We start from the raw sequence: 26,701 nt of genomic DNA, 5'->3' as shown, positions 1-26,701 counted from the left end.
ATGGCTGTCTGAGATCTTCCTGCCTGGTACAGCACAGGTTTGGTCCAGGTGGATCACTTGTTCCAGAGCAGACTTGACCCTGTTGGCGATAGCTTTGGACAGGATCTTGTAATCCACATTCAGGAGAGAGATGGGTCTCCAATTTCTAATGTCCTCCCTTTCCCCCTTCTGCTTATAGATGAGGGTGATGATGCCCTTCCTCATGGACTCAGACATACTGCCGGCCAGAAGCATAGCGTTGTACACTTCCAGCAGGTCTGGGCCCATGCAGTTCCACAGAGTCGAGTACAGCTCAGCCGGTAAGCCGTCGCTTCCGGGAGTCTTTCCCGACCCAAAGGAACGGATGGAGCCTGTCAGCTCGTCCAGGGTCAGTGGCTGATCCAGACTCTCCCGCTTGCCGTCTTGCATCTGTCATGAAACTTGGTTTTTTTGTGACAACTGTATCATGCAAAACATATAATTAGTACAGTTGTATACTGACCAACACTAAACTAGGCATGACAACCCATCTCAGAGTACTGAAATGTTACATTTATCCAGTTATATGGATCAGAATGTTGGACAATATCTAGTAACATGAGGAAACAAATTGAAACAGCAGAGATGTGGTTTTTGAGGAGGATGCAAAGAATATGATGGACGAAACGAATATCTAATGAGGATGTCATGAACAGAGCAAGCACAAAAAGAGAAATGTATGAGATCATGAAAAGGCAACATAACTTCATTGGACATGTGATTAGGAAAGAGGAGTTAGAATGCACAGTAATTATGGGAAAGATTGAAGGGAAGAAAGCAAAAGGAGGGCAAAGACAAATGATGATGGAGGCAGCAGCCAAAGGACTGGAAATAAATACCAATGAATTGATCCACTTGACCCGAAACGGAGTGTGTGGGCCATGGTAGTCAAAGCTCAAACTGGGCATGGCACCTGATGATGATGATGATGACTGTGCAAAGGTTCCTGGCACCCTAGTTTTATATATCTGCCTCAGACTTTTGCACAGTACTGTATGTGAGAAATGAAACTAATCTTTAAACAAAAGCTGGGTCACTGGCACTGTAAAGCGTTACGTTAACCACTTTGCTACTGTGCCATCTCTGCCACTGTAGGTAGTACTGGTTGTCATCAATTGTCATCCCCGACTACCCTGCACACACCAAAGTTTCACAAACATCAACATGCCCTCAATGAAGGACTCGCGTTCTGTCCTTTTTCATCCTCCCAAGTACATCACCCCTGTCGGATTCACTCCCGAGTACATCAGCCCTGCCGGACTCACTCCCGAGTACATCAGCCCTGCCGGACTCACTCCCGAGTACATCAGCCCTGCCGGACTCACTCCCGAGTACATCAGCCCTGCCGGACTCACTCCCGAGTACATCAGCCCTGCCGGACTCACTCCCGAGTACATCAGCCCTGCCGGACTCACTCCCGAGTACATCAGCCCTGCCGGACTCACTCCCGTGTACATCAGCCCTGCCGGACTCACTCCCGTGTACATCTCCCCTGTCGGACTCACTCCCCAGTGCATCACCCCTGTCAGATTCACTCCCGAGTACATCTCCCCTGTCGGATTAACTTGAGTGGGTTGCAATTCATGGGAAATTGGCACCAGTACTGGGGAAGGAGGGAGCTGTACCAATGGGACGGGCTCCACCTGAACCATGATGGGAGCTGGATCCTAGTGAATTGCATAACTGGGGCTGTGGATGGGGCTTTAAACTAAATAGTAGGGGTGTGGGTTCAACAGATTGGAGAGGTATGGAAAGTAAGTAAAAGAGAAACGTGCGGATAAAGATAAAGAAAAAGCAAAAGATAAAAAAGAGAAAAGTAAGAGTGAAGTGAAGAAAAATCAAGTGCAAAAGAGTAAAAAAATTACAAGATTTTAAAAACACAATGAGTGTAAGGGCGCTTTATTTGAATGCCCGTAGTATTCGAAACAAGGTCAGTGAACTTGTGGCTCAAATCAGTACAAAGAGGTATGATTTAGTAGCCATTACAGAGACATGGTTGCAGGGTGGAGAAGATTGGGAATTAAATATCCAAGGATATCAGGTAATACACAAGGAGAGGCAGGAAGGTAAGGGAGGTGGGGTAATGCTCTTAATGAAAGATGAGATCAGGGCGATAGTGAGAGATGATATAAGATCTAAGGAGCAGAATGTTGAATCCATCTGGGTAGAGGGAAAAAAATCACTGGTGGGAGTTGTCTATTGCCTACCGAATAATAACATTACAGTGGCACAGGCAGTAAACAGAGAAATATCTGAGGCGTGTAAGAATGGAACAGCAATTATCATGGGGGACTTTAACTTTCTTATAGATTGGATGAATCAAGTAGTTCGAGGCAGTCTTGAGGGGGACTTCATGGAATGCATCGTGATGGCTTTCTTGAACAGCATGTTACTAAACCTACTTGGGAACGTGCTATCTTGGATCTGGTCCTGTGCAATGAGACAGGTAAAATTAGTGATCTTGTAGTTCGGGATCCTCTTTTGGAAAGAGTGATGACAGTATGATTGAATTTCTCACACAAATGGAGGGTGCAATAGTTCAATCTAAAACCAGTGTATTATGCCTAAACAATAGAGATGACAATGGGATGAGGAAGGATTTGGCTGGTGTAGACTGGGAACACAGGTTATATGGTGGGACAGTTGAGGAACAGTGGAAGACTTTCAAAGAGATTTTTCACGGTGCTCAACAAAAGTATATTCCGGTTAAAAGCAAGTCAGTAAGGGTGGGGAGAGCCAACCTTGGATAACTAAGGAAATAAAAGAAGGCATCAAACTTCAAGCTTGTGTATACAAATTTGCCAAGAGTAGTGGGAAACTGGAAGATTGGGAAAACTTTAAAAAGCAACAAAGTACCACTAAGCAAGAAGTAAAGAAAGGGAAGCTAGATTATGAAAATAAGCTAACACAAAATATAAAAATGGATGGTAAAAGCTTTTATAATTATATAAAGCAGAAAAACAGTGAATGTAGGTGCCTTGGAGGACGAGAAGGGGGAATTGATATTGGGTAACGAGGAAATGGCCAAGGTTTTGAATGACTATTTTGTGTCGTTCTTCACAGTGGAGGACACATCTAACATGCCAAAGAGAGATGTTATGGATGTGATGGGAGGTGAGGACCTGGATACAATAGCTATCACTAAAGAGGTATTGCTGAACAAACTTGTGGGCCTGAAGATAGATAAGACCCCTGGTCCTGATGGAATGTATCCCAGGGTACTGAAAGAAATGGAAGAAGTTATAGTAGAGGCTTTGGTGATGATTTGCCAAAATTCTCTGGACTCTGGGCAGGTCCTGGCAGATTGGAAGACGGTGAATGTCATTGCACTGTTCAGAAAAGGATGTAGGTGAAAGGCAGGTAACTATAGGCCAGTTAGTTTAACATGTTTGAAGCTACCACAAAAGAAGAAATAGCAAGGCATCTGGAAGGAAATGGATCCATCAGGCAGATGCAGCATGGATTCAGCAAAGTCTGGTCCTCTTTAACAAACTTACTGGAGTTCTTTGAGGATATAATGAGCACAGAGGATAGGGGAAACAGTTAGTTACTTGGATTTCCAGAAGGTGTTCGATAAGGTGCCATATAAAAGTCTTGTCTATAAGGATACATAGAATTGGGGGTGATGTATTAGCATGTATATAGGTTTGGTTAACCAATAGATAGCAGAGAGTTGGGGTACATAGGTGTTACTCTGGTTGGCAGTCAGTGGTGAGTGGTGTGCCGCAGGGGTCAGTGCTGGGCCTGCAGCTGTTCACGATATACATTAATGATCTGGAAGAGGGGGACGGGTGTAGTGTATCTAAGTTTGCTGATGTTACTAAATTGAGTAGAAAAGCAAATTGTGCATAAGATACAGAGAGATTTAGTTAGGTTAAGTGAGCGGGCAAGGGTCTGGCAGATGGAGCACAATGTTAGTAAATGCAAGGTCATCCACTTTGGAAGAAAAAATGAAAGCAGATTATTATTTAAATAGTAAAAGACTGCAGCATGCTGCTGTACAGAGGGACTTGGGAGGCTTGTGTCTGAATTGCAAAAGGTTGGTTTGCAGGTGCAGCAGGCTATCAAGATGGCAAATGGAATGTTGGCCTTCATTGCTAGGAGAGATTGAATTTTAGAGCAGAGAGGTTATGCTGCAACTGTACAGGGTACTGGTGAGGCCACACCTGGAGTACTGCGTGCAGTTCTGGTCTCCTTACTTCAAGAAGGATATACTGGCTTTGGAGGCGGTGCAGAGGAGGTTCACCAAGTTGATTCCAGAGATGAGGGGGTTAGACTATGAGGAGAGATTGAGTTGCCTGGGACTGTACTTGCTGGAATTCAGAAGGATGAGAGGAGATCTTATAGAAACATACAAAATTATGAAAGAGATAGATAAGATTGGGTCAGGAAAGTTGCTTCCACTGGTAGGTGAGACTAGAACTAGCGGACACAGCCTCAAGATTCAGAGAAGTAGATTTAGGACAGAGATTAGAAGAAACTACTTTTCCCAGAGATTGGCGAATCTGGAATTCTCTGCCCGGTTAAGCAGTGGAGGCTACCTCAGTAAATATATTTAAGAAAGGTTGGATAGATTTTTGCAAAGTAGGGGAATTAAGGGTTATGGGGAAAGGCAGATAGGTGGCGATGAGTCCATGGTCAGATCAGCCATGATCTTATTGACTGGTGGAGCAGGCTCGATGGGCCAGATGGCCGACTCCTGCTCCTATTTCTTATGTTCTTATCCTTAGTAGTGTTGGTTGCTACTGCAAATGGTGCATTTCAATGTATGTTTCAACGTATGTGTGATCAATAAATTTGAATCTGATGTTATTGGAAATTTTGTTGCAGTTTTCATCAGGAATTCTTCGCTTATTGCTGAATCTTTGGCAAGACCCCAGCTATGATTCCCACCCCACAGCTCTTTCATTGGCTGAGACAATGAAACTTAGCCAGCTTTGGATCAAGCCAGTCTCCTTGATCACTGGCTGCAGTCTGTCATCTATGCCCAGCAGGACCACCAAACTCAAAACGGTTACTTTCTCCAAGTGGTAAGGCTGATCAACACCTCCACACCCCCAATCACCACTACTTTATCATTTCCTGTCAGTCACCTTATGTACAGATACTCCTTTGCTTAGTCTATGTGTATAAGCTATCTGATGTATTTATATTTATTGCACTTTTTATATCATATTTGTTTGTGTTTTTTTGTGCTTCTTCAGTTCTGGAGTAAAAATTATTCTGTTCTCCTTACACTTGGTCCAGGAAATGGCATTAAACAATCTTGAATGTTGAAACTAGCAATGTACACACTGGTCATCAATTTTCACTGTTATCTGCTTACAGATGATGAGTCCACCAGGCTGGGAGGACGGACTGGACAGGGAGACCTCCAGAATGATCATAAATGCAACAAAACTCGTGAGCTTCTATCCAATCTCATCTCTGGACTTCACTCCCCTCAATTCTGAACTGATTCCATAACCTGCAGACTCACTTTCAACTCACCCTCTCAGTATTTTTTTTCTATTTGTGCAATTTGTTGTCTTTGGCACAAGGTAGTATGTCAGTCATTGTTTAGAGCATAAGACGTAGGAGCAAATTAGGCCATTCAGTCCACTAAGTCTGCTCCACCATTCCCTCATAGCTGATTTATTATCACTTACAATCCTGTTCTCCTGTCTTCTCCCTGTAACCTTTGACATCCTGACAAATCAAGGATCTATCACCCTCCACTTTAAACATACCCAATGACATGGCCTCCACAGCTGTCTGTGGCAATGAATTCCATTCCAAATGCACCTCCCTCTAGTCTGAGGCTATGCCCTTTAGTCCTAGACTCCCCTGTTATAGGAAACATCCTCTCCGTGTCCATTCTATCTAGGCCTTTCAATATTCACCAGGCTTCAGCGAGATCTCTCATTGGTTGTAATGGAGCTTTCACCAGCAACTGATCCAGACATTAGAAGTTTGAGAGGAGGGGCTTTCACTCATTTCCACTGCTTGAGCAGTAAAAGGCAGCAGTGGATCATGCCAGCGTAATAGAGCTTTTACCAACAACCAAAATGTGTTTGGGATTGATTAGCAAGAGGAAATTTAAGGAATGCAGAATCACACACAGCGGCCATCACCTGAGTGGACAGAGTCACAGTGGTGATCTTGAGGCATCAGATCTTCGAGGCTTCTGCAAAAAGTGGCTTCAGTCAGAGAAAGCAAAGAATAGAAAAGCTCGATGTTGTTTTATTTCCCTTCCCTTCTTTATATCTGCTCAGCTTGGACAGTAGAGATGCCAGGCAGGACAGTTGAATGCTCCTCTTGCGGGATGTGGCAACTACAACTGCGAGAAGTGCATCCAGCTGCAACTTCTAACAGTAAATTGGATTAGACATCGGCCTTGTGTTGAAAGCAGAGAATGGTAGTACAGGGTTCCCTCTCTGACTGGAGTCCTGTGACTAGTAATGAGCCGCAGAGATCAGTGCTGGTCCTTTGTTGTTTGTCATCTGTATTAATGACCAGTTAATGTGGTTAACTGAATCAGCAAATTTGCAGTTGACACGAGATTTTAGGTGTAGTGGACAGTGAGGAAGAGGGATCTGTATCAGCTGGAAAAATGGGCTGATAAATGGCAGATGGAATTTAATGCTGACAAGTGCAAGGTTTTACAAGTGCAAGTAGATCTTACACAGTGAACAGAAGGGCACTGAGGAGTGTGGTAGACTGGGTTGTAAATAAAATTTTTGGCATCTTGGCCTTCAAAAATCAATGTATTGAGTACAGGATGCTATGTTGAAGTTGTATAAGGCATTAATGATGCCAAATTTGGAGTATTATGTGCAGTTGTAAACAAGGTTGAAAGAGTACAAGAGCAAATTTACAAGGATGTTGCTGAGTCTGGAGTGTCTGAGTTATAAGAAAAGATTGAATAAGTTTGGGGTGTTTTCCTTAGAACATAGAAGACTGAGAGAAGATTAGATAAAGGTATACAAAATTATCAGGGGTATAGATAGGGTAAATACAGGCAGGCTTTTTCCGTTGAGGTTGGGTGGGACTACAACCAGAGTTCATGGTTTAAGGGTGAAAGGTGAGACGTTTAAGGGGAACATGAGGGGAAACCCACCTTCACTCTGTGGGTTGCACGAGTGTGGAATGAGCTGCCCGCACAAGTGGTGCATACAAGCTCAATTTCAATGCTTAAGAGAAATTTGGATAGGTACATTGATAGTAGGGATATGGACAGCTATGGTCCTACTGCAGGTTCATGGGAGTAGTCAGTTAAATGGTTTCAGCATGGACTAGATGGGCCAAAGGGTCTGTTTCTGTGCTGTACTTCTATATGACTCTATGGTTTCAGTGACAACTCCCATTGGTTTAATTGAAATCTCTCCATGACCACTCTATCCAGACCTTTCAATATTTGATAGGTTACAGTGAGATTCCCCTTCATTCTTCCGAACTCCAGAGCCATCAAATGCTCCTCATAAGTTAAGCCAGGGTATTTCTCATTAAACTGCTCCCGAACCTCTCCAGTGCCAGCACATCTTTTTTAGGATAAAATGTCCAAAACCTTACCTATACTATATATGTTTAGTTTTTCATAAATTCTATTGTCTGTCTTAATTTTCCTGTAAATGCCTGTAAGGAAGTGAATCTTAAGGTGGTATTTGGAAACGTACATACTTTGATCATAAATTTACTGCGTGAAGAAGTTTGTTTATTTACTTAGAGATACAGAGAGAAACAGCCCCTTCTGTCCCAACAAGCTACACAACTCAGCAGCTCACCTCTATTAACCCTAGCATACTCACAGGACAACTTACAATGACCAATTAACCTACTAACCGTCTTTGAACTGTGGAAGGGAAAAGAGCATCCAGAGGAAAACGCACAGTCACAGGGAGAACGTAGAAACTCCGTACAGATGGGGCTGGAATTGAACTTCGAACTCTGGAATGCCCTGAACTGTAACAGTGTTGCACTAGCCACTACGCTACCATGGCGCCCAGTTGCTCGTCAGGTCTTCTTTCAATCTTTACCCCTTCTTAAATCACACCCCCTAGTTTTTGGTTCTCTTTCACTGGGAGAAAGGCCGTGCATTCACCCTGTCTGTGCCCCAGCCTGTAAGGAGATTGAGGTTTACAAAGTTCTGCTGTATGATGGCTGTACGAGGGTGGTAATCTCAGGATTGCTACATGCCAGTGAGGGTAGGAATAGGATGCTCTGGAGGATGAACAAGTGGCTGAGGAACTAGTGTAGGGGGCAGGGTTTCAGATTTCAGGATCATTGGGACCTCTTCTGGGGCAGGTGGGACCTGTACAAGAGAGACGGGTTACACTTGAACTACAGGGGGACCAATATCCTTTCAGGGAGGTTTGTTAGTGCTATTGGGGAGGCTTTAAACTAGATTTGCAGGGGGATGGGAACCAGAGTGCCAGAGCTGACAGTGTGGCTGGGGTGAAAATAAATGATGTTAAAAGTTCAAGCAAATCCGCTAATAGAAAGGTTGTGAGTGGTGGTAAAAATCTTCTGAGGTGTATATATTTCAATGCTAGGAGTATTGCGGGGAAGGCGGATGAGTTGAGGGCGTGAATTGACACGTGGAATTATGACGTTATAGCAATTAGTGAAACTTGGCTACGGGGGGGCAGGACTGGCAGCTTAATATTCCAGGGTTCCGATGTTTCAGATGTGATCGAGGCAGAGGAATGAAAGGTGGGGGAGTAGCATTGCTTGTTAGGGAAAATATTACAGCAGTGCTCAGGCAGGACAGATTAGAGGGCTTGTCTACTGAGTCCTTATGGGTGGAGCTGAGAAACAGGAAAGGTATAGCCACATTAGTGGGATTGTATTACAGACCACCCAATAGTCAACGAGACTTGGAAGAGCAAATCTGCAGAGAGATAGCAGGCAACTGCAGGAAACATAAAGTTGTGGTGGTAGGAGATTTTAATTTTCCATATATTGATTGGGACTCCCATACTGTTAGGGGTCTAGATGATTTAGAGTTTGTAAAATGTGTTCAGGAAAGTTTTCTAAATCAATATATAGAGGGATCAACTAGAGGGGATGCAATATTGGATCTCCTGTTAGGAAATGAGTTAGGACAAGTGACGGAAATCTGTGTAGGGGAGCACTTTGGTTCCAGTGATCATAACACCATTAGTTTCAACTTGATCATGGACAAGGATAGATCTGGTCCTAGGGTTGAGGTTCTTAACTGGAAGAAGGCCAAATTTGAAGAAATGAGAAAGGATCTAAAAAGCATGGATTGGGACAGGTTATTCTCTGGCAAGGATGTGATCGGTAGGTGGGAAGCCTTCAAAGGAGAAATTTTGAGAGTGCAGAACTTGTATGTTCCTGTCAGGATTAAAGGCAAAATGAATAGGAATAAGGAACCTTGGTTCTCGAGGGATATTGCAACTCCGATAAAGAAGGAGAGGGAGTTGTATGACGTGTATAAGAAGCAGGGAGTAAATAAGGTGCTTGAGGAGTATAAGAAGTGCAAGAAAATACTTAAGAAAGTAATCAGGAGGGCTAAAAGAAGACATGAGTTTGCCTTGGCAGTCAAAGTGAAGGATAATCCGAAGAGCTTTTACAGGTATATTAAGAGCAAAAGGATTGTACGGGACAAAATTGGTCCTCTTGAAGATCAGAGTGGTCGGCTATGTGCGGAACCAAAGAAAATGGGGCAGATCTTAAATAGGTTTTTTATGTCTGTATTTACTAAGGAAACTGGCATGAAGTCTATGGAATTAAGGGAAACAAGTAGTGAGATCATGGAAACTGTACAGATCGAAAAGGAGGAGGTCCTTGCTGTCTTGAGGAAAATTACAGCGGATAAATCCCCGGGATCTGACAGGGTGTTCCCTTGGACCTTGAAGGAGACTAGTGTTGAAATTGCAGGGGCCCTGGCAGAAAAATTTAAAATGTCGCTGTCTACAGGTGAGGTGCCGGAGGATTGGAGAGTGGCTCATGTTGTTCCGTTGTTTAAAAAAGGATCGAAAAGTAATCCGGGAAATTATAGGCCAGTAAGTTTAATGTCGATAGTAGATAAGTTATTGCAGGGAGTACTAAGAGACAGAATCTACAAGCATTTGGATAGACAGGGACTTATTAGGGAGAGTCAACATGGCTTTGTGCGTGGTAAGTCATGTTTGACCAATCTACTGGAGTTTTTCGAGGAGATTACCAGGAAATTGGATGAAGGGAAGGCAGTGGATATTGTCTACATGGACTTCAGTAAGGCCTTTGACAAGATCCCGCATGGGAGGTTAGTTAGGAAAATTCAGTCGCTAGGTATACATGGTGAGGTGGTAAATTGGATTAGACATTGGCTCAATGGAAGAAGCCAAAGAGTGGTAGTAGAGAATTACTTCTCCGAGTGGAGGCCTGTGACTAGTGGTGTGCCACAGATATCCGTGCTGGGTCCATTGTTATTTGTCATCTATATCAATGATCTGGATGATAATGTGGTAAATTGGATCAGCAAATTTGCTGATGATACAAAGATTGGAGGTGTAGTAGTCAGTGAGGAAGGTTTTCAGAGCCTGCAGAGGGACTTGGACCAGCTGGAAAAATGGGCTGAAAAATGGCAGATGGAGTTTAATACAGACAAGCGTGAGGTATTGCACATTGGAAGGACAAACCAAGGTAGAACATACAGGGTTAATGGTAAGGCACTGAGGAATGCAGTGGAACAGAGGGATCTGGGAATACAGATACAAAATTCCCTAAAAGTGGCGTAACAGGTAGATAGGGTCGTAAAGAGAGCTTTTGGTACATGGTCTTTATTAATCAAAGTATTGAGTATAAGAGCTGGAATGTTACGATGAGGTTGTATAAGGCATTGGTGAGGCCGAATCTGGAGTATTGTGTTCAGTTTTGGTCACCAAATTACAAGAAGGATATAAATAAGGTTGAAAGAGTGCAGAGAAGGTTTACAAGGATGTTGCCGGGACTTGAGAAACTCAGTTACAGAGAAAGGTTAAATAGGTTAGGACTTTATTCCCTGGAGCGTAGAAGAATGAGGGGAGATTTGATAGAGGTATATAAAATTATGATGGGTATAGATAGAGTGAATGCAAGCAGGCTTTTTCCACTGAGGCAAGGGGAGAAAAAAACCAGAGGACATGGGTTAAGGGTGAGGGGGGGGAAAGTTTAAAGGGAACATTGGGGTGGGCTTCTTCACACAGAGAGTGGTGGGAGTATGGAATGAGCTGATAGACGAGGTGGTAAATGTGGGTTCTTTTTTAACATTTAAAAATAAATTGGACAGATACATGGATGGGAGGTGTATGGAGGGATATGGTCCGTGTGCAGGTCAGTGGGACTAGGCAGAAAATGATTCGGCACAGCCAAGAAGGGCCAAAAGGCCTGTTTCTGTGCTGTAGTTTCTATGGTTCTATTTCAGCTGTGCGCACACTATTGTCTTGTGAATCTGCTCTGCTACAGTTAACTGTGGCTGTGTTGATCCCTTTCTGAGGGCAGCTGACAGAGGAGGAGGCGCAACAAGCCCAGGACGAGTACATGGGAGACACACAGGACAGGACAGAGATCAGAGACCTACACCTTGAGTTGCTGGGAGATGTGCTTATGTTAGAGCCTACGATCCGAGCTGCCAGATATTTCAGAGGTAAGAGGTCCAAACGAGTATCCTGTCTCCATGTCTCGCACCGTGAATACATAGAACATAAAACACAGAAGAGTACAGCACAGGAACAGGCCCTTCGACTCACTATGTTATGCCAAACCGATTACGTAAATCATTAAATGGCCAATATATTCTGCCTGGACAATGTCCATATCTTTGCACTTTTCTCATATTCATCCGAACACCAAATGTCTCTTTAATGTCCCTAATGTATCTGCCACCACGCCCCCCCCCCCCAGGCAGCGCATTCTAGGCACCCACCACACATTGTATATAAAAACTTGCTTCTCATATCACCCTTGAAATTACTTCGGCTTACCTCTCTGAGAGAAAACTTACAATTAACATCACCCCCTCTTACTCCCCCCCCGCCCCATCACCTTAAAATTATAATCCTTCATATTAGCCATTTCCACCCTGAGAAAAAGTCTCTGGCTGTCCTTGTGACCTATGGCTCTTATCCTCTTTGACACCCTATACATTTTATTACCTGTGACATTGTATATTTAACAGTCCATACTGGTCCCCTGCCTGAACTTGATTTGTTTATCTCCATGCCTCACCTGTTCACGTGCCTTTCACATGCCTCTTAAACACTGCTCTCCTATCTGCCTCAACCACCTCTCCTGGCAGAGAGTTCCAGGCACCCGCCACTCTCTACGCATACGGTGGACACCGGTAAATTGGGACACATTTTGGCCCAATTAGCTGAAGTTTCATGGAAATAGTTAAAAAGATATTAAAAAAACAAGCTATTACTTAACTGAGTAACAACTTGTGTATTTAAATGAAATACAGAATAAATTAGAACACTACCAGTAGTACTATAGTACTATAAAACTGCATTAGTTCCTAATAGTTATAGAGCAATTAATCCAGTGTACGCTGCCTTATTCTTTTGATTTGACTGTAAATGAACAAAGTCAGAGCAGACATCGAATGCAAATAGCCAACTGTGTTTTTACAATGCTATCGATGATTGCATCTTCCAAATCTTCATTTTCATTGCAACATTCAAGGTAATTGTCAATACCTTCAAATTTTCCAGTTCCTAACTTGTTGAAGTAGTGAAATCATTTCAATTTCACTCCTGGCCTTTTCCAGCGTCTCTAAGCCTGAATGCTTGGAACCACAGTGAGCAAAACAGTTCTGAATAGACTGACAGCTTATTTCTCACCAACTACTGGTGACAGAAATCACTCTTTCTTGAACACAATTGACACTCTTAAAAATTCCAAAATGCCTCTTAAACACTGCTATCATATCTGCATCCATCACTCTCTGCATACAATGGAAATGGGTTAATCTCCATTCCTGTTGCCCCCTTTCACCTTATCTCCTAACATGTCTATCATCTCCCTCTGGTGAACTTCGCCCTTTCCTTTCTTCCATGGACTTCTACCCCCTCCTGTCAGAATCACCTTTCTCTACCCCTTTATCTCTTTCACCAATCAACTTCCCAGCTCTTTACCTCACACCCTCCCCCTCTCCCAGTTTCACCTATCAGCTATCACCCTATGCTACTTCCTCCCCTCCTCCCACCTTCTTATCTGAATTCTTCTCTTCCTTTCCAGTTCTGATGAAGGGTCTCGGCCCAAAATGTTGCTTGTTAACTCTTTTCCATAGATGCCACCCGGCTTGCTGAGTTCCTCCAATGTTTTGTGTGTGTTATTTTGATATTTTAAACAGTTCGCTCTAAGCCACACAAGTGCACGCAACTGACTCTAGTTAGAAACTGTTCAGCAACACACTCCTGACACAATTCAGTGGCATAATGTCCCAAATAAACAACAGGAATCCTGGCTATTTTCTCAATTTGCATTTGTTCTTTAAGAGTTTTCCCAAATGAGTGGTTGCCTAGATTAATCAATTGCCAATTAATTGGAATCCACTGTATTTATGAAAAAAACTTACCCCAGACACTTCCATGAAGCTTTGCCCCTCTCACCCTAAGCCTAAAACCTCTAGTATTTAACATTTGGGAAATTAACCTGGGAAAAACACTGTCTGTCCCCACTCAGCCTTCGGCACTTCAGAGGAATTTTTATCCAAGTTTATTCAACCTCTCCTCACAACTTATAGCCTTTAATCCCAGCAACATCCTGGTGAACCTCTCCTGCATCCTCTCCAAAGCTTCCACATCCTTCTTGTAATGGGGTGATTGGAACTGTACACAATACTCCAAGTGTGGCCGAACCAAACTCTTATACGTGACTTGTCAACTTTTCCACTCATGTCAATCATTTCAAAACGTAAGAACATTGAGGAAATTCAAAAGGAAATCAAAAGTTCGATGTAAATTTATTAAACTACATATGTGTCTACATATACAACCCTGGGCATACTCAATAAATCCATAAGAGAATTATAACCATAATAGAATCAATGAAAGATTGCACCAACTTGGGCGATCAACGAATGTACAAAAGAGATAAACTGTGCATTCAAAAATAAAGAAAGAATATTAATAAATAAATGAGAAATAAATATCAAAAACATGAGATGAAGTGTCCGAGAAAGTGAGTCCATAGCTCATGGGAACATTTCAATGATGAAGTGAAGTTGGGTGAAATTATCCCCTTTGGGTCAAGAGCCTGATGGTTGAGGGGTAATAACAATTCCTAGTTCTAAAAAGAGAATGCACAATATAGTGTCACAGTTACAGAGAAAATACAGGATGGGCAATATACTTGGCACAAGCACCACAACAAAGTATATTGTGAGGTCAAGAATTCATTATTATTGGTCTGTTTAGATTTAGATTTAATGTCAGAGAATGTATACGGGACACAACCTGAAATTCGTACTGTTCACAGACATCAATGAAACAAAAGACCCCTTCAATAAATGATACACCATCAAAGCCCTGAAAGTTCCTCTCACCCCACCCAAGCATCAACTCCTCCCTCCCCCTCCCTACACACCAGCAAAAACATCAACTCCTCCCTCCCCCTCCCTACACACCAGCAAAACCATCAACTCTTCCCTCCCCCTCCCTACACACCAGCAAAACCATCAACTCCTCCCTCCCCCTCCCTACACACCAGCAAGAACATCAACTCCTCCCTCCCCCTCCCTACACACCAGCAAAAGCATCAACTCCTCCCTCCCCCTCCCTACACACCAGCAAAACCATCAACTCCTCCCTCCCCCTCCCTACACACCAGCAAAAACATCAACTCCTCCCTCCCCCTCCCTACACACCAGCAAAAGCATCAACTCTTCCCTCCCCCTCCCTACACACCAGCAAAAGCATCAACTCCTCCCTCCCCCTCCCTACACACCAGCAAAAGCTCCGCACCCCCCCACGCAAACAGCATCCAAAGCCCCCAAAGAGACCTTGATCCAGAGTCCATCAAAACTAAAGTCCATAACCCAGCACTTCAGTAGCTCAGCCAGGCTCTCTCTCCAGTAAGGGAAGGGGAGTTACTTCTGCACCCAGGAGATCAGAGACCAGCAGTCGCTGCTCCGATGTTACAATCTGCCCTGTCGCTTCTCCAAGACCCTATCTTGAGGGAAGGAGAGAGGAATTCTTCCAACAGCAGCTGATGTTTCCGTCTCCCATGACACTTCATTTTATGAAATTGGCTAGGAACCAGGTCATCCACCGGGCCATTCTCCATGGGCACACATGGATCTGAAAGGTTGGAGGGACATGGGCCAAATGCAGGCAAATGAGACCAGATAAGATAGAATCTTGGTCAGCACAGATTAGTTTGGCAGAAGGGCTTGTTTCTATGCTGTATAACTCCATGACTATCTTGTTCATAGTAAAGAGGACCCAGAGGAAATAAGCACAGGGAAGGGGAAAACATACAAACTCCTTGGAGACAGCAGAGGGAATTTCTTAGTCTCTGATCTAACCTCTACCCAGCATCTGGTTAGTAAATTTGCAGTTGCTGGAGAACAACATTTGAGGACCTGAGGGCAAAATTGCTGTATCAGAGAGAAATGAGTGACTGTAATAATACTCTAATTTTCCTCTGTCTTCCCTCCTCAGATGCAGGGTGTCCTGTCTATCTGTACGAGTTCCAGCACAGGACCAGTATCCTTAGCAAGAGCCGCCCTGATTTTGTGAAGGCTGACCACGGAGACGAGATTGGTTATGTCTTTGGTAGTGCTTTCTGGGATGGAGATATTTTGATAAATGGTGAGAAACCCCTTCTGGGAGTTCAGTGACATTTAATGGATGGCATGCTGGTGTAGCGGTTAGCGCTTTCACTTTACAGCACTAGCGACATGAGTTCAATACCCAACGCTGTCTGTAAGGAGTCTGCAAACTGCTTTGTACCTGTGGATTTTTTTTATATATAATTTCACAAATAAATGACGAGCTCTAGTTTATTGTCATGCACAGGTACAGTGAGGTCAAGGTACAGAGAAAAACTTGCTTGCAGGTGCATCAAGGGAAGGAGGAGGGGAACCAGTGGGAGGTGATGGGCAGTTAAGGAAAAGAGAAGGTGTGAGAGGGAAACCAGAATGGGGAATGGAAGAAGGGGAGGGGGGCTCTTATATGTGTGACTCTACCTAATAAATCGCAGGCACATCCCTCCCGGCCAATGGTAACATCTAGAGGAGGTGCTGCCACAAGAAGGCAACATCTATCATCAAGGATCCTCACCAACTTGTCCATGCTGTCATCTTACAGTTACCATTGGGCATGAAGTTCCTTTAGTCCCACACCATCGTGTTCAAGAACAGTTACTTCCATTCAACCATTCGGTTCTTGAACCAGCTCGACATCATTAATGGTAAAATGGTCTGGTATGGAAACAGAACAGAAGTGTCATCACAAAGAAGATGTGCCAGTTTCTCAGAAGTAGCATGTCTACTTTCTCAGAAGTTTGCATAGATTCAGCATGTCACCAAAAACATTGACAAAATTCATAGATGCACAGTGGAGAGTATCCTAACTGGTTGCTATGAAAACACCAATGCCCAGGAAACAGATTCAGAATCAAAATCAGGTTTAATATCATTGGCATATGTCATGAAATTTGTTAACTTTGCGGCAGAAAAACAATGCAGCACAATGATAACAGAGAGAAAAATAATTGTGAATTACATTAAATATATATGTATCCACATAGTTAAATTAAATAAGTACTGTAAAAAATTGAAATAAAGAAGTAGTGAGTTCAATGTCCATTCAGAAATTGATGTCAGATGGGAAGACATTGTTCCTGAATCATTAAGTGTGTGCCTTCAGGATTCTGTCTCTCCTTCCTGATGTTAACAAAGAGAAGAGGGAATGTGTTGGGTGATGGGGGCCCTTAATGATGGACGCCACATTTCTGAGGCACTGCACCGTGAATATGTTCTGGATACTACAGAGGCCAGTACCTATGATGGAACTGACTAATTTTACAACTCCCTGCAGCTTACTTCGATTTTGTGCAATGGCCCCCACCCCCATGGTAATACAACCAGTCAGAATGCTCTTCACAGTACATCTGTAGAAATTTGCAAGTGTTTTAGATGACTTACCAAATTACCTCAAACTCCGAATGAAATATAGCTGCTGTTGTGCCTTCTTTGTAGCAGCATCGATATGTTAGACCCAGGTTAGGCCCTCAGAGATCTTGACACCCAAGAACTTGAAATTGCTCATTCTCTCCACTTCTGATCCCTCTGTGAGGACTGGTGTGTGTTCCCTTGTCTTACCCTTTTTGAAGTCCACAATCAGTGCTTTGGCCTGACTGACATTGAGTGCAAGGTTATTGTTGCAGCACCACACAACTAGCTGGTATATCTTGCTCCTGTACACCCTTTCGTCACCATTTGAGAGCATTTGAGCTGTGCCTAGCCACATTGTTATTGGTGTCACGAGAGCAGAGCAGTGGGCTAAGCACACATCCCTGAGGTGTGCCAGTGTTGATTGTCAGCGAGGTGGAGATGTTATTTCTGATCCACTCAGACGGTAGTCTTCCATTTGAAAGTCAAGAATCCAGTTGCAGAGGAAGATAGAGGCCCATATTCTGGATACTTTCAATCAGAACTGTAGGAATGATGATGTTAAATGCTGAACTGTAGTCAATAAAGAGCATCCTGACATGGGTATTTGTATTGTCCAACTGATCTAAGGCTGCATGGAGAACCAATGAGATCATGTCTGCCGTAGAAGTATTGTGGCGATGAGCATATTGCAGTGGGTCCAGGTTCTTGCTTAGGCAGGAGTTTGATTCTTGTCCTAACCAACCTATCAATACACTTCACCACTGTAGATGTGAGTGCTACTAGACGATAGTTTTTGGGCACTGTTGCCCTTTTGAATCAGGTGGGAACTTCTGAATGTAGCAATGAGAGACTGATAATGTCTTTGAACACACCCACCAGTTGGCTGGCACAGGTTTTCAGAGCCTTACTAGTTACTCCATCAGGGACTGTCACTATGTGAGGGTTCACCCTCCTGAAACAGCCTAACAGGGGCCTCTGAAACAGAGATCAAAATGTCAACAGGTACTGCAGGGATCCTCATAGCTGTGGTCTTATTCTCCCTTTCAAGGTGTGCATAAAAGACGTTGAGCTCATCTGGGAGTGAAGCATCACTGTCATTAATGATGTTGGGTTTCACTTTGTCGGAAGTAAGGTTCTGCAAACCCTGCCAGAGCTGACGTGTATCCAATGTCGCCTCCAGCCTTGACTGGAATAGTTTCTTCTCTCTTGAAATAGTCCTCTCCCTGGTTTCCTTGTACAGATCTGGGTCACCTGGCTTGAATGCCACAGCTCTAGCATCAGCAGATTACGAACCTCCATGGGTGTTGATTTGGGTATGTATAGTAAGTTCCTGTAGGCACACACTCATCTGCACGGGTTTGAATGAAGCCAGTGACAGCTGTGGCATACCCATTTAGACTCAAAGATGAATCCCTGAGTACAGTCCAGTCCAGCAATTCAAAGCAATCCTGTAAGTGCACTGTACTTCCCTTGTTCATACTTTCTTGGTCTTCACGACTGGCGCTGTGGAATAACAAGGTAGTGTTTATGAACTGTTCAGAAATCTAAAGGCAGAGGGGAAGAAGCTGTTCTTAAAACAGTGAATGTGGGTCTTCAGGCTCCTGTATCTCTTCCCTGATGGTTGTAATGAGGAGGAGGAGGAGAAGAAGTAGAAGACAGCATGTCAGGAAAAGACAATGGGGTAGCCATTGTCGGGAGAAGTCAGTGGTGAGAGTAGCAGTGTCAGGCTTTAGCTCAGAAGAGGTGATGGCTGTGGGTAAATTTCTGTTAAGATTCCCTGCTTTTTCTTTTACTAGCTTAGTAAATAGCTGTTGTGTGTTCTTCAGGCCAGATGATGGATTCCTGGGAGACCCAGAGTCTCCCAGAGAACTACATCTGCATGAAATGCATCCGGCTGCAGCTCCTTGAAAGTGTTGGGGATCTGGAGCAGCAGCAGGATGGCCTTCAGCTTGTATGGGAGAGTACAGATATAATCATTCAGTTACAGGGAAGTAGTCACCCCTAAGTTGCAGGAGGCGAGTAGTAGGGTCAGGAGAAATGGAAATGTGAATAGGCAGTTAGCGTGGGGCACCCTCCATGGCCATTCCCCTCAATAATAAGAATACCGTTTTGGGTACTGTTGTGGGGAATGACCTTTCAGGACAATGCCACAGAGACCAGGTTACTGGCACTGAGCATAGGTCCATGATGTAGAAGGGAAAGGGGGAGAAGAGGGGAGCAGTAGTGATAGGAGACTCAATAGTCAAAGGAACAGACAGGAGATTCTGTGGAGGTGAACAGGAATACCCGAATGCCATGTTGCCTCCTAGGTGCCAGGGTCAGGGACGTCTCAGATCATGTCCACAACATTTGGGGGGGGGGGGGAAGCAGCCAGATGTCTTGGTACATATTGGTATCAAAGACATTGAGAAGGAAAAACAAAGAGGTCTTAAGAAGAGAACTTGGAGAGCTAGGTAGAAAGCTGAGAAGCAGGACCTCCTGGGCAGTAATTTCTGGATTGCTGCCTGTGACATATACCAGTGAGGGTAGAAATGGTGATCTGGCAGATTAATGCGTGGCTGAGAAGCTGGTGCAGGGGGCAGGGCTTCAGGTTCTAGGATCACTGGGATCTCTCCTGGGAGTGGTATGACTTGTTCAAAAGTGACGGGTTTCACCTGTACCTGAGGGGAACCAATATTCTCGTGGACAGGTTTGTTGGAGCTGTTGGGGAGGGTTTAAACTAATTTGGTGGGGGTTTGGGAACCAGAGTGAAGGGACTCAGGATGGGATGGTTGGTAAAATAGCAAAGCTGGTGTGCAGTCAGACTGTCAGGAAGGGCAGATGGATGATAGAACATTAATTGCAGCTAGAAGGATCAGTATCAGTGCATTAGGGATCCAGAATCAAAAGTAGCAAATACAGTACTTGAAGTGTTATATCTCAATGCTTGGAGTATCAGAAATAAGGTGGATGATCCTGTTGCACAATTATAGATTGTCAAGTAGATTAGAAGAAAGGGGGAGGGATCTCACTGAAACCTTTCAAATGTTGAAAGGCCCAGACAGAATAGATGTGGAAAGGATGTTTCCCATGATGGGGGAGTGTAGGACAAGAGGACACAGCCTCAAGACTGAGGGGCATTCATTTAAAACAGAGATGCAGGGATTTTTTTTTAGCCAGATGGTGGTGAATTTGTGGAATTTATTACCACAGGCAGCTGTGGAGGCCAGATCGTTGGGTGTATTTAAGGCAGAGCTTGATAGGTTCTTGATTAGACATGGTATCAAAGATTACAGGGAGAAGGCCGGGGAGTGGAGCTGAGGAGAGAAAAAAATCAGCCATGATTGAATGGCAGAGCGGACTGGATGGGTCAAATGACCTTATTCTGCTCCTATGTCCTGTGATCTGATGGTCTTATGTCCTGATGGTGAGGGTCCTTAGTGATGATACTGCCTTCAGGAGACACCAGCTCTTGAAGATCTCCTCAATGGGGGGAAGGGTTATGCCCATGATGCAGTTGCCTGAGTTTACAACGCTCTGTAGCCTCTTGTGATCCTGCGCATTATGACCTCCAGACCAGGCTGTGATACAATCAGTCAGAATATGCTCCACCAAACATCTGTAGAAATTGGTCTTTGACAAACTAAATTTCCTGAAATTCCTAACGAAGAAGAAATTTGTCTTTGACAAACTAAATTTCCTGAAATTCCTAATGAAGAAGAAATTTGTCTTTGACAAACTAAATTTCCTGAAATTCCTAACGAAGAAGCACCACTGATGTATCTTCTGATTCTGCCTGTGTTCCACCATCTGTTCTCCACTCATCTTGTTTCTTTCCCTTCTTTCACCTTCGCCTACCTTCCCCCATATCACACACTTCCCCTTCCTTCACTCTCCTCCCCGTTTGCTCTGCATAGTCAAAGAACTCTACAGCCCAGAAACTGGTCCTTCGGCCCATCTAGTTGTGCCAAACTTGGTCCCATGAACCTGTAGCCGGACCATTGCCCTACATACCTCCCCCATTCATGTACCTATCCGAATTTCTCTTAAACATTGAAATCGAACCTGCATCCATCGCTTCTCCTGGCAGCTCGTTCCACACTCTCACCACCCTCTGAGTGAAGGAGTCCCCCCTCAGGTTCTCCTTCAATATTTCATCTTTCACCCTTAACCCATGACCTCGAATTCCAGTCTCACCTCAGTGGAAAAGCCTGCTTGCATTTACTTTACTTTATTGTCACCAAACAATTGATACTAGGGCGTACAATCATCACAGCGATATTTGATTCTGCACTTCGCGCTCCCTGGATTACAAATCGATAGTAAATATTAAAAATTTAAATTATAAATCATAAATAGAAAATAGAAAAGGGAAAGTAAGGTAGTGCCAAAAAAAAACGAGAGGCAGGTCCGGATATTTGAAGGGTACGGCCCAGATCCGGGTCAGGATCCGTTCAGCAGTCTTATCACAGTTGGAAAGAAGCTGTTCCCAAATCTGGCCGTACAAGTCTTCAAGCTCCTGAGCCTTCTCCTGGAGGGAAGAGGGATGAAAAGTCTGTTGGCTGGGTGGGTCGTGTCCTTGATTATCCTGGTAGCACTGCTCCAACAGCGTGCAGTGTAAAGTGAGTCCAAGGATGGAAGATTGGTTTGTGTGATGTGCTGCACTGTGTTCATGATCTTCTGCAGTTTCTTCCGGTCTTGGACAGGACAACTTCCATACCAGGTTGTGATGCACCCTAGAAGAATGCTTTCTATGGTGCATCTATAAAAATTAGTGAGTAATTACCCTATCTACTGCATAACCAGCATAATTTCTCTGTCAAATCTACCTCATTCTTCCACAAATAATGTCCAAACCAAATCAGCCTTTCCCTATAACTTGGGTCCTCAAGTCCTAGCGACACCCTCGTAAATTTTTTTTGCAACTACTAGTCTCATCCATCCTGACTGGACAGAGCCTGCTTGCATTGACCCCATTTATACCCCTCATAATTCTGTTTACCCTCACTCCACATGCGGGACCTGGCACCCCATGTTGTGTTAATGTTATCCCCTGAGGATATTCTGAAAGGTGACTGACCTCAATCGGTTTCTCAGTGTCAAGCTCTGCCCAAGCTTCAGAGATCTCATTTATGGTGTGACTTTTCCAGGGAGCATGACTGCTGAGGAGATGGCATTGAGCAGAACTATAATGAGATACTGGGCCAACTTTGCCAAGACTGGGTAAGCAACATGTTTGTATCTTGAGGGCTTGGAGGGATGGACAACCTGGGGTTTCTTTCTATACTGCAGTGCTCTGTGCTCTCAGGTCCCCTCTCATTGGGAGCTACTGTCAGAGTCCCCTGGGTGGCAAACTGCAGTGCGCTTTGTAGGCAGTGGTGGGTGTGCAGTGTGGTGGAACGTCTGCGGACCAATCTGAGCTGTTTGCCGTGGTTGAGTGCATCACAGTTAATCACACAAAAAAAAATCTGGAGGAACTCCACAGGTCAGGCAGCCTCTGTGGAGGGAATAAACAGTTTTGGTCCAAAACCCTTCATCGGGACTAGAAAGGAAGGGGGAAGAAGCCAGAATAAGCAGGTAGGGTAGTGGAGAGGAGGGAAGAAGTATAAGCTGGGAGGTGATAGGTCAGAGCTGGTGAAGGGGAAGGGGATTGGGTGGGAAAGGGTGTGAAATGAGAAGCTGGGAGGAGATAGACTAGGGCTGGTGAAGGGGACAGGGATTGGATGGGAGAGGGTGTGAAATGAGAAGCTGGGAGGTGATAGGGGGAACAGGAAAAGGGCTGAATCTTTATGATTTTAGATTGTTCAATGTCATTTCCAGTACACAAGTATAAAGGAGAATGAAACAATTGTTACTCCAGATCCAATGCAGCACAAAAAAACACAATAAGATAAAGAACAATAATAAAAACACAATAAATATGAATACATAAGATAGCTTGTATACATTGTTCGATTGTGTGGCTATAAAGTGATGCTCAGCAGAGGAGTGTCTGTACATCAGGTGACTGACAGGGAATGATAAAGTAGTGGTGGTGGGGAATGTGGAGGGGTGGGTTTGTGTGTGGAGGGGTTGATCAGTCTTACTGCTTGGGGAAAGTAACTTTAAGTTTTTGAGTCTGGTGGTCCTGACATGGATGCTATGTAGCCTCCTCCCTCATGGGAGTGGGACAAACAGTCCATGAGCAGGGTGGGTGGGACCCTGCATGATGTTACTGGCCCTTTTCCAGCACCTTTCTCTACATACTGTGTGTCCTTGATGGCAGTTAGACTGGTGCCAGTGATGCATTGGGAAGTTCTGACTACCTGTTGAATCTTGAGTGAACCACATCCCTAATGTGTAGGTTACTGCTTGCAGGAACCCCAATGGCGAGGGACTGGTACTGTGGCCAGTCTATGATCAGAGTGAGAGCTACCTGCAGCTGAACCTGAAGCCGACGGTTGGGACGAAGCTAAAGGAACATCGAATGAAGATCCTGACCAAAGTCCTGAAGCCCCAAGCTGGGGGCACGATCAAACAAACCCCAGAGAGCCGTGCTGGGGCAGAGTCCGAGCAAAGCTCGACAGGTGATAAAGGCCAGAGAGTAGATCTGTAGCCCCCAGAAAGCACATGTTAAACCCTCAGCTTAAATGAACTAACTCTGTGAGCCTGCTTCCAGCTCAATGCCACTGGAATGGTTGTGCCACCCTGTCAGGCAAAATAAGGACTGGCAGGAGAGGGGTGCAGAAACCTTTCAGTTGATGATCTAACCCAGCTCATTCATTAACAAATTCTCTTCAACCCATCACTTCTATAGGTAGTCGACAACAGCTTGCTTTTCCTCACACTCTCACACAAAGTGCTGGAGGAACTCTGCAGACAAACAGCATCTATGGAGGGGATAGAACAGTCAAAGTTTTGGGCTGAGATCCTTCACTTAGAATTCTAAAGAATCTGGAATCTCTGGTGTTGTTGTTTTCTTACCCAGTTTGGAGGAAGCATCACCTGATCTGAAACATTCTTGTTTCTCTCTCCAGGGACACTGCCTCACTGGCTGACTTCTTCCATGGCCTCCTCTTCTGCCGTGATGAGGCCACTCCTCTTTCCCATTCTCCCATGGTCCACTCTCCTCACCTATCAGATTCCTCCAGCCCTTTACCCTTGCTACCTATCTCCCGCCCCCCCCCCCCCAGCTTCTGAGTTTGACTCCCCTCCCCACCCACCCAGGTTCACCTATCACCTTCTAGCATGTCTTCCTTCCCTTCCCCCACCTTCATATTCTGGAACCTTCCCCCTTCCTTTCCAGTCCTGATGAAGGGGTTTGCCTGAAACAGCAACTTTCATTTCCATAGATGCTGCCTGACCTGCTGAGTTCCTCCAGTGTTTTGTGTGTGTTGCTCTGGATTTCCACCGTCTGAAGAATTTCTTGTCTTTATTTTTCCAGCCTTTGTTTTGGTTTTTTTTTTCCAACATCTGCAGTTTTATTTGCTTTCCTTGTTTTTCTCTTCAAATAGTTTGTGGCTGAACTCTGACCCACCCATTAAACTATTAACAACTTTGGTTAATAATGATCCACACAATCTCAGCTTTAATGGCATCACGGTATAGTTGTTGGTTAGCCAACAACTATTTTGGCTCAGGGCATTGGAGTTCGCAGTTCAATTCCAGTGTCCTCTAAGCAAGTTTGTCTGTAACTTCACGCGTGCGTTGGTTTGTTCCAGTTTCCTCCCACAGTCCAAAGACATACTGGTTAAGGGGTTAATTGGTCATTGTAAATTGACCTGTGATTAGGCTAGTGGTAAAATAGGTGGGTTGCTGGGCGATGCAGCTCTTAGTTGCAGAAGGTCCTGTTCTACACTGCATCTCTAAATAAATGAAGTTAACAGTTGACTTAAAACCAATTGTTTCTCTGTTGAAGAGGTCCAAGCTCTGCCACCTTGTGGATCCATTTCCTAACTGGACTCTTGGAAGGCCTGGTCTTCATCTCTGCCCTTCAGTATGAGGGTGTCCATCACAAAGATAGCTTTCATCTCCCTACCCTATCACTTCCTTCAACACCCTGCATAGATCAGCCCCAATGCCTCAACTCCAGTTTCCTTATCATGTAGTCCCTGACGTCAAAGTTCCATTTGGATAAATCTGAACTTTTACAGAGGCCAGTCTCTGCTTGATTGGGCAGGGTCCAACCAGTGTGTATATTAGTGTGACACACCCTCCACCCTATCCACTCCAGTCCTCTCTCTGTAAAGGCTAGCATTTCATCAATTTTTCTGTAATTTACCAGAGTTTAATAGTCCATGTACATGGTCCAGCAAGTCTCCAGAGCATAATTGCTGCTATCCTTTTACTGATTATAAGGTACGAAGTTCTATCCTTCAACATTTTCCTGCACTAATATCTGTTTGCCATAATTACTTTTCTATTTGCTTAAATATTTCTTTATAATTTGATGCTTCCATTCAGCCGTGGGTGTGTGTGTTTGATGTGTGTGTGATTAACAGGTGTGGAAACATGGTTTTCATTTGGATCACCTCAGTGTCACTGTAACCTGAACATTGACCTGTTCACCAATCCCAATCCGTATTTCTGATTCAGATTTAGTTATCACATGAACATGGAAGCACACAGGGATATGCATCATTTGTTGGTTAACAACCAACACAATCTAAGGATGAGCCACCATGGTATCGTAGTGGTTAGTGCGACCCTCAGGCAGCGGATTTCGGATTTCAATTCCGGCATCCTCTGTAAGGAGTTTATACATCCTCGACGTAGAGTGCGTGGGTTTCCTCCCACACTCCAAAGACGGACCAGTTGGAAGATTAATTGGACATTGTAAATTACCCTGTGATTAGGCTGGGGATAAATCAGTGGGTTGCTGGCAGTGCAGATTGAAGGGCCAAATCAATCAATAAATAAATAAATGTGTTGGGGGCTGCCCGCAAGTGTCACCACAATTCAGGTCACAACACAGCATGCTCACCACGTTCAGCAGAACACCACAAACAACTGATACTCCACCATTTTAGCAGCCAAGTAAATAATTTGCATTAATTTTCATTTGCTGCAAGTCACGGTAACAGCTTTTTTGAGGGGGACTTTATCAAGTGCCGGTGGAGATCTGTTAAATATTGTGACGCTTCGTGAGAGGCATGGTCAGCAGCCTGCCCCTGCATTTCTAATGATCAACGCTGTTTATATTTATGTTAAAATGCTTTTGTGGGATTATGGTGCCAAGTTCAAGTTAATTTATTACATTTTAGCTTGGGTTATGCAGTTATTTGCTTGTGTATTTGTGGGTCACCCTAACTGTAACCAGGGTGTGTGATGATCACTTCCCCTGTCTGTATGAGACTAAGCTGCCCTCTCTCTGGGTCAGGTGCCAGTCTGTTTTGTGTTTGTCACAATAAAATAGTTGAGTTTAATGAGCTTGTCTATCATTATGGACCAAATGCTTGCCACATTGGTGTCAGAGTGGGATATGAAATTGACAATAATATTGAAGAGCTACGACATTGGATAGTGCGCCTTCAGACCCGGGGAATAAGTTGAGGGACTGTGTGGTATGCCTCTCCTGCACCCCTGGGCCGGGCTCGTAAAGATGAGACCCAGAGGCAGGACCTGGGAACTGAGCATCGT

The 26,701-nt window shown here is 44.3% G+C and overlaps 1 protein-coding gene across 2 annotated transcripts in view; it reads left to right on the top strand.

Moving 5' to 3' along the window:
* Positions 1–26,487, top strand: part of LOC140210744 (fatty acyl-CoA hydrolase precursor, medium chain-like) — a 66,811-nt gene extending 40,324 nt beyond the window's left edge. For both annotated transcript variants that reach the window (XM_072279981.1, XM_072279980.1), the window contains 5 exons: positions 5,347–5,421; positions 11,485–11,629; positions 15,648–15,797; positions 22,234–22,306; positions 23,441–26,487. In XM_072279981.1, coding sequence (XP_072136082.1) covers positions 5,347–5,421; positions 11,485–11,629; positions 15,648–15,797; positions 22,234–22,306; positions 23,441–23,678 — 681 coding nt within the window. In that variant the 3' untranslated portion in view covers positions 23,679–26,487. The remainder of the gene's footprint in view (positions 1–5,346; positions 5,422–11,484; positions 11,630–15,647; positions 15,798–22,233; positions 22,307–23,440) is intronic.
* The last annotated feature ends 214 nt before the right edge of the window (positions 26,488–26,701 follow it).

The sequence above is a fragment of the Mobula birostris genome, chromosome 15 (assembly GCF_030028105.1).
Source record: "Mobula birostris isolate sMobBir1 chromosome 15, sMobBir1.hap1, whole genome shotgun sequence".
Classification (NCBI taxonomy): domain Eukaryota; kingdom Metazoa; phylum Chordata; class Chondrichthyes; order Myliobatiformes; family Myliobatidae; genus Mobula; species Mobula birostris.
The sequence above is the reverse complement of the archived record's forward strand: the minus strand, read 5'-3'. Positions and strand labels throughout refer to the sequence as shown.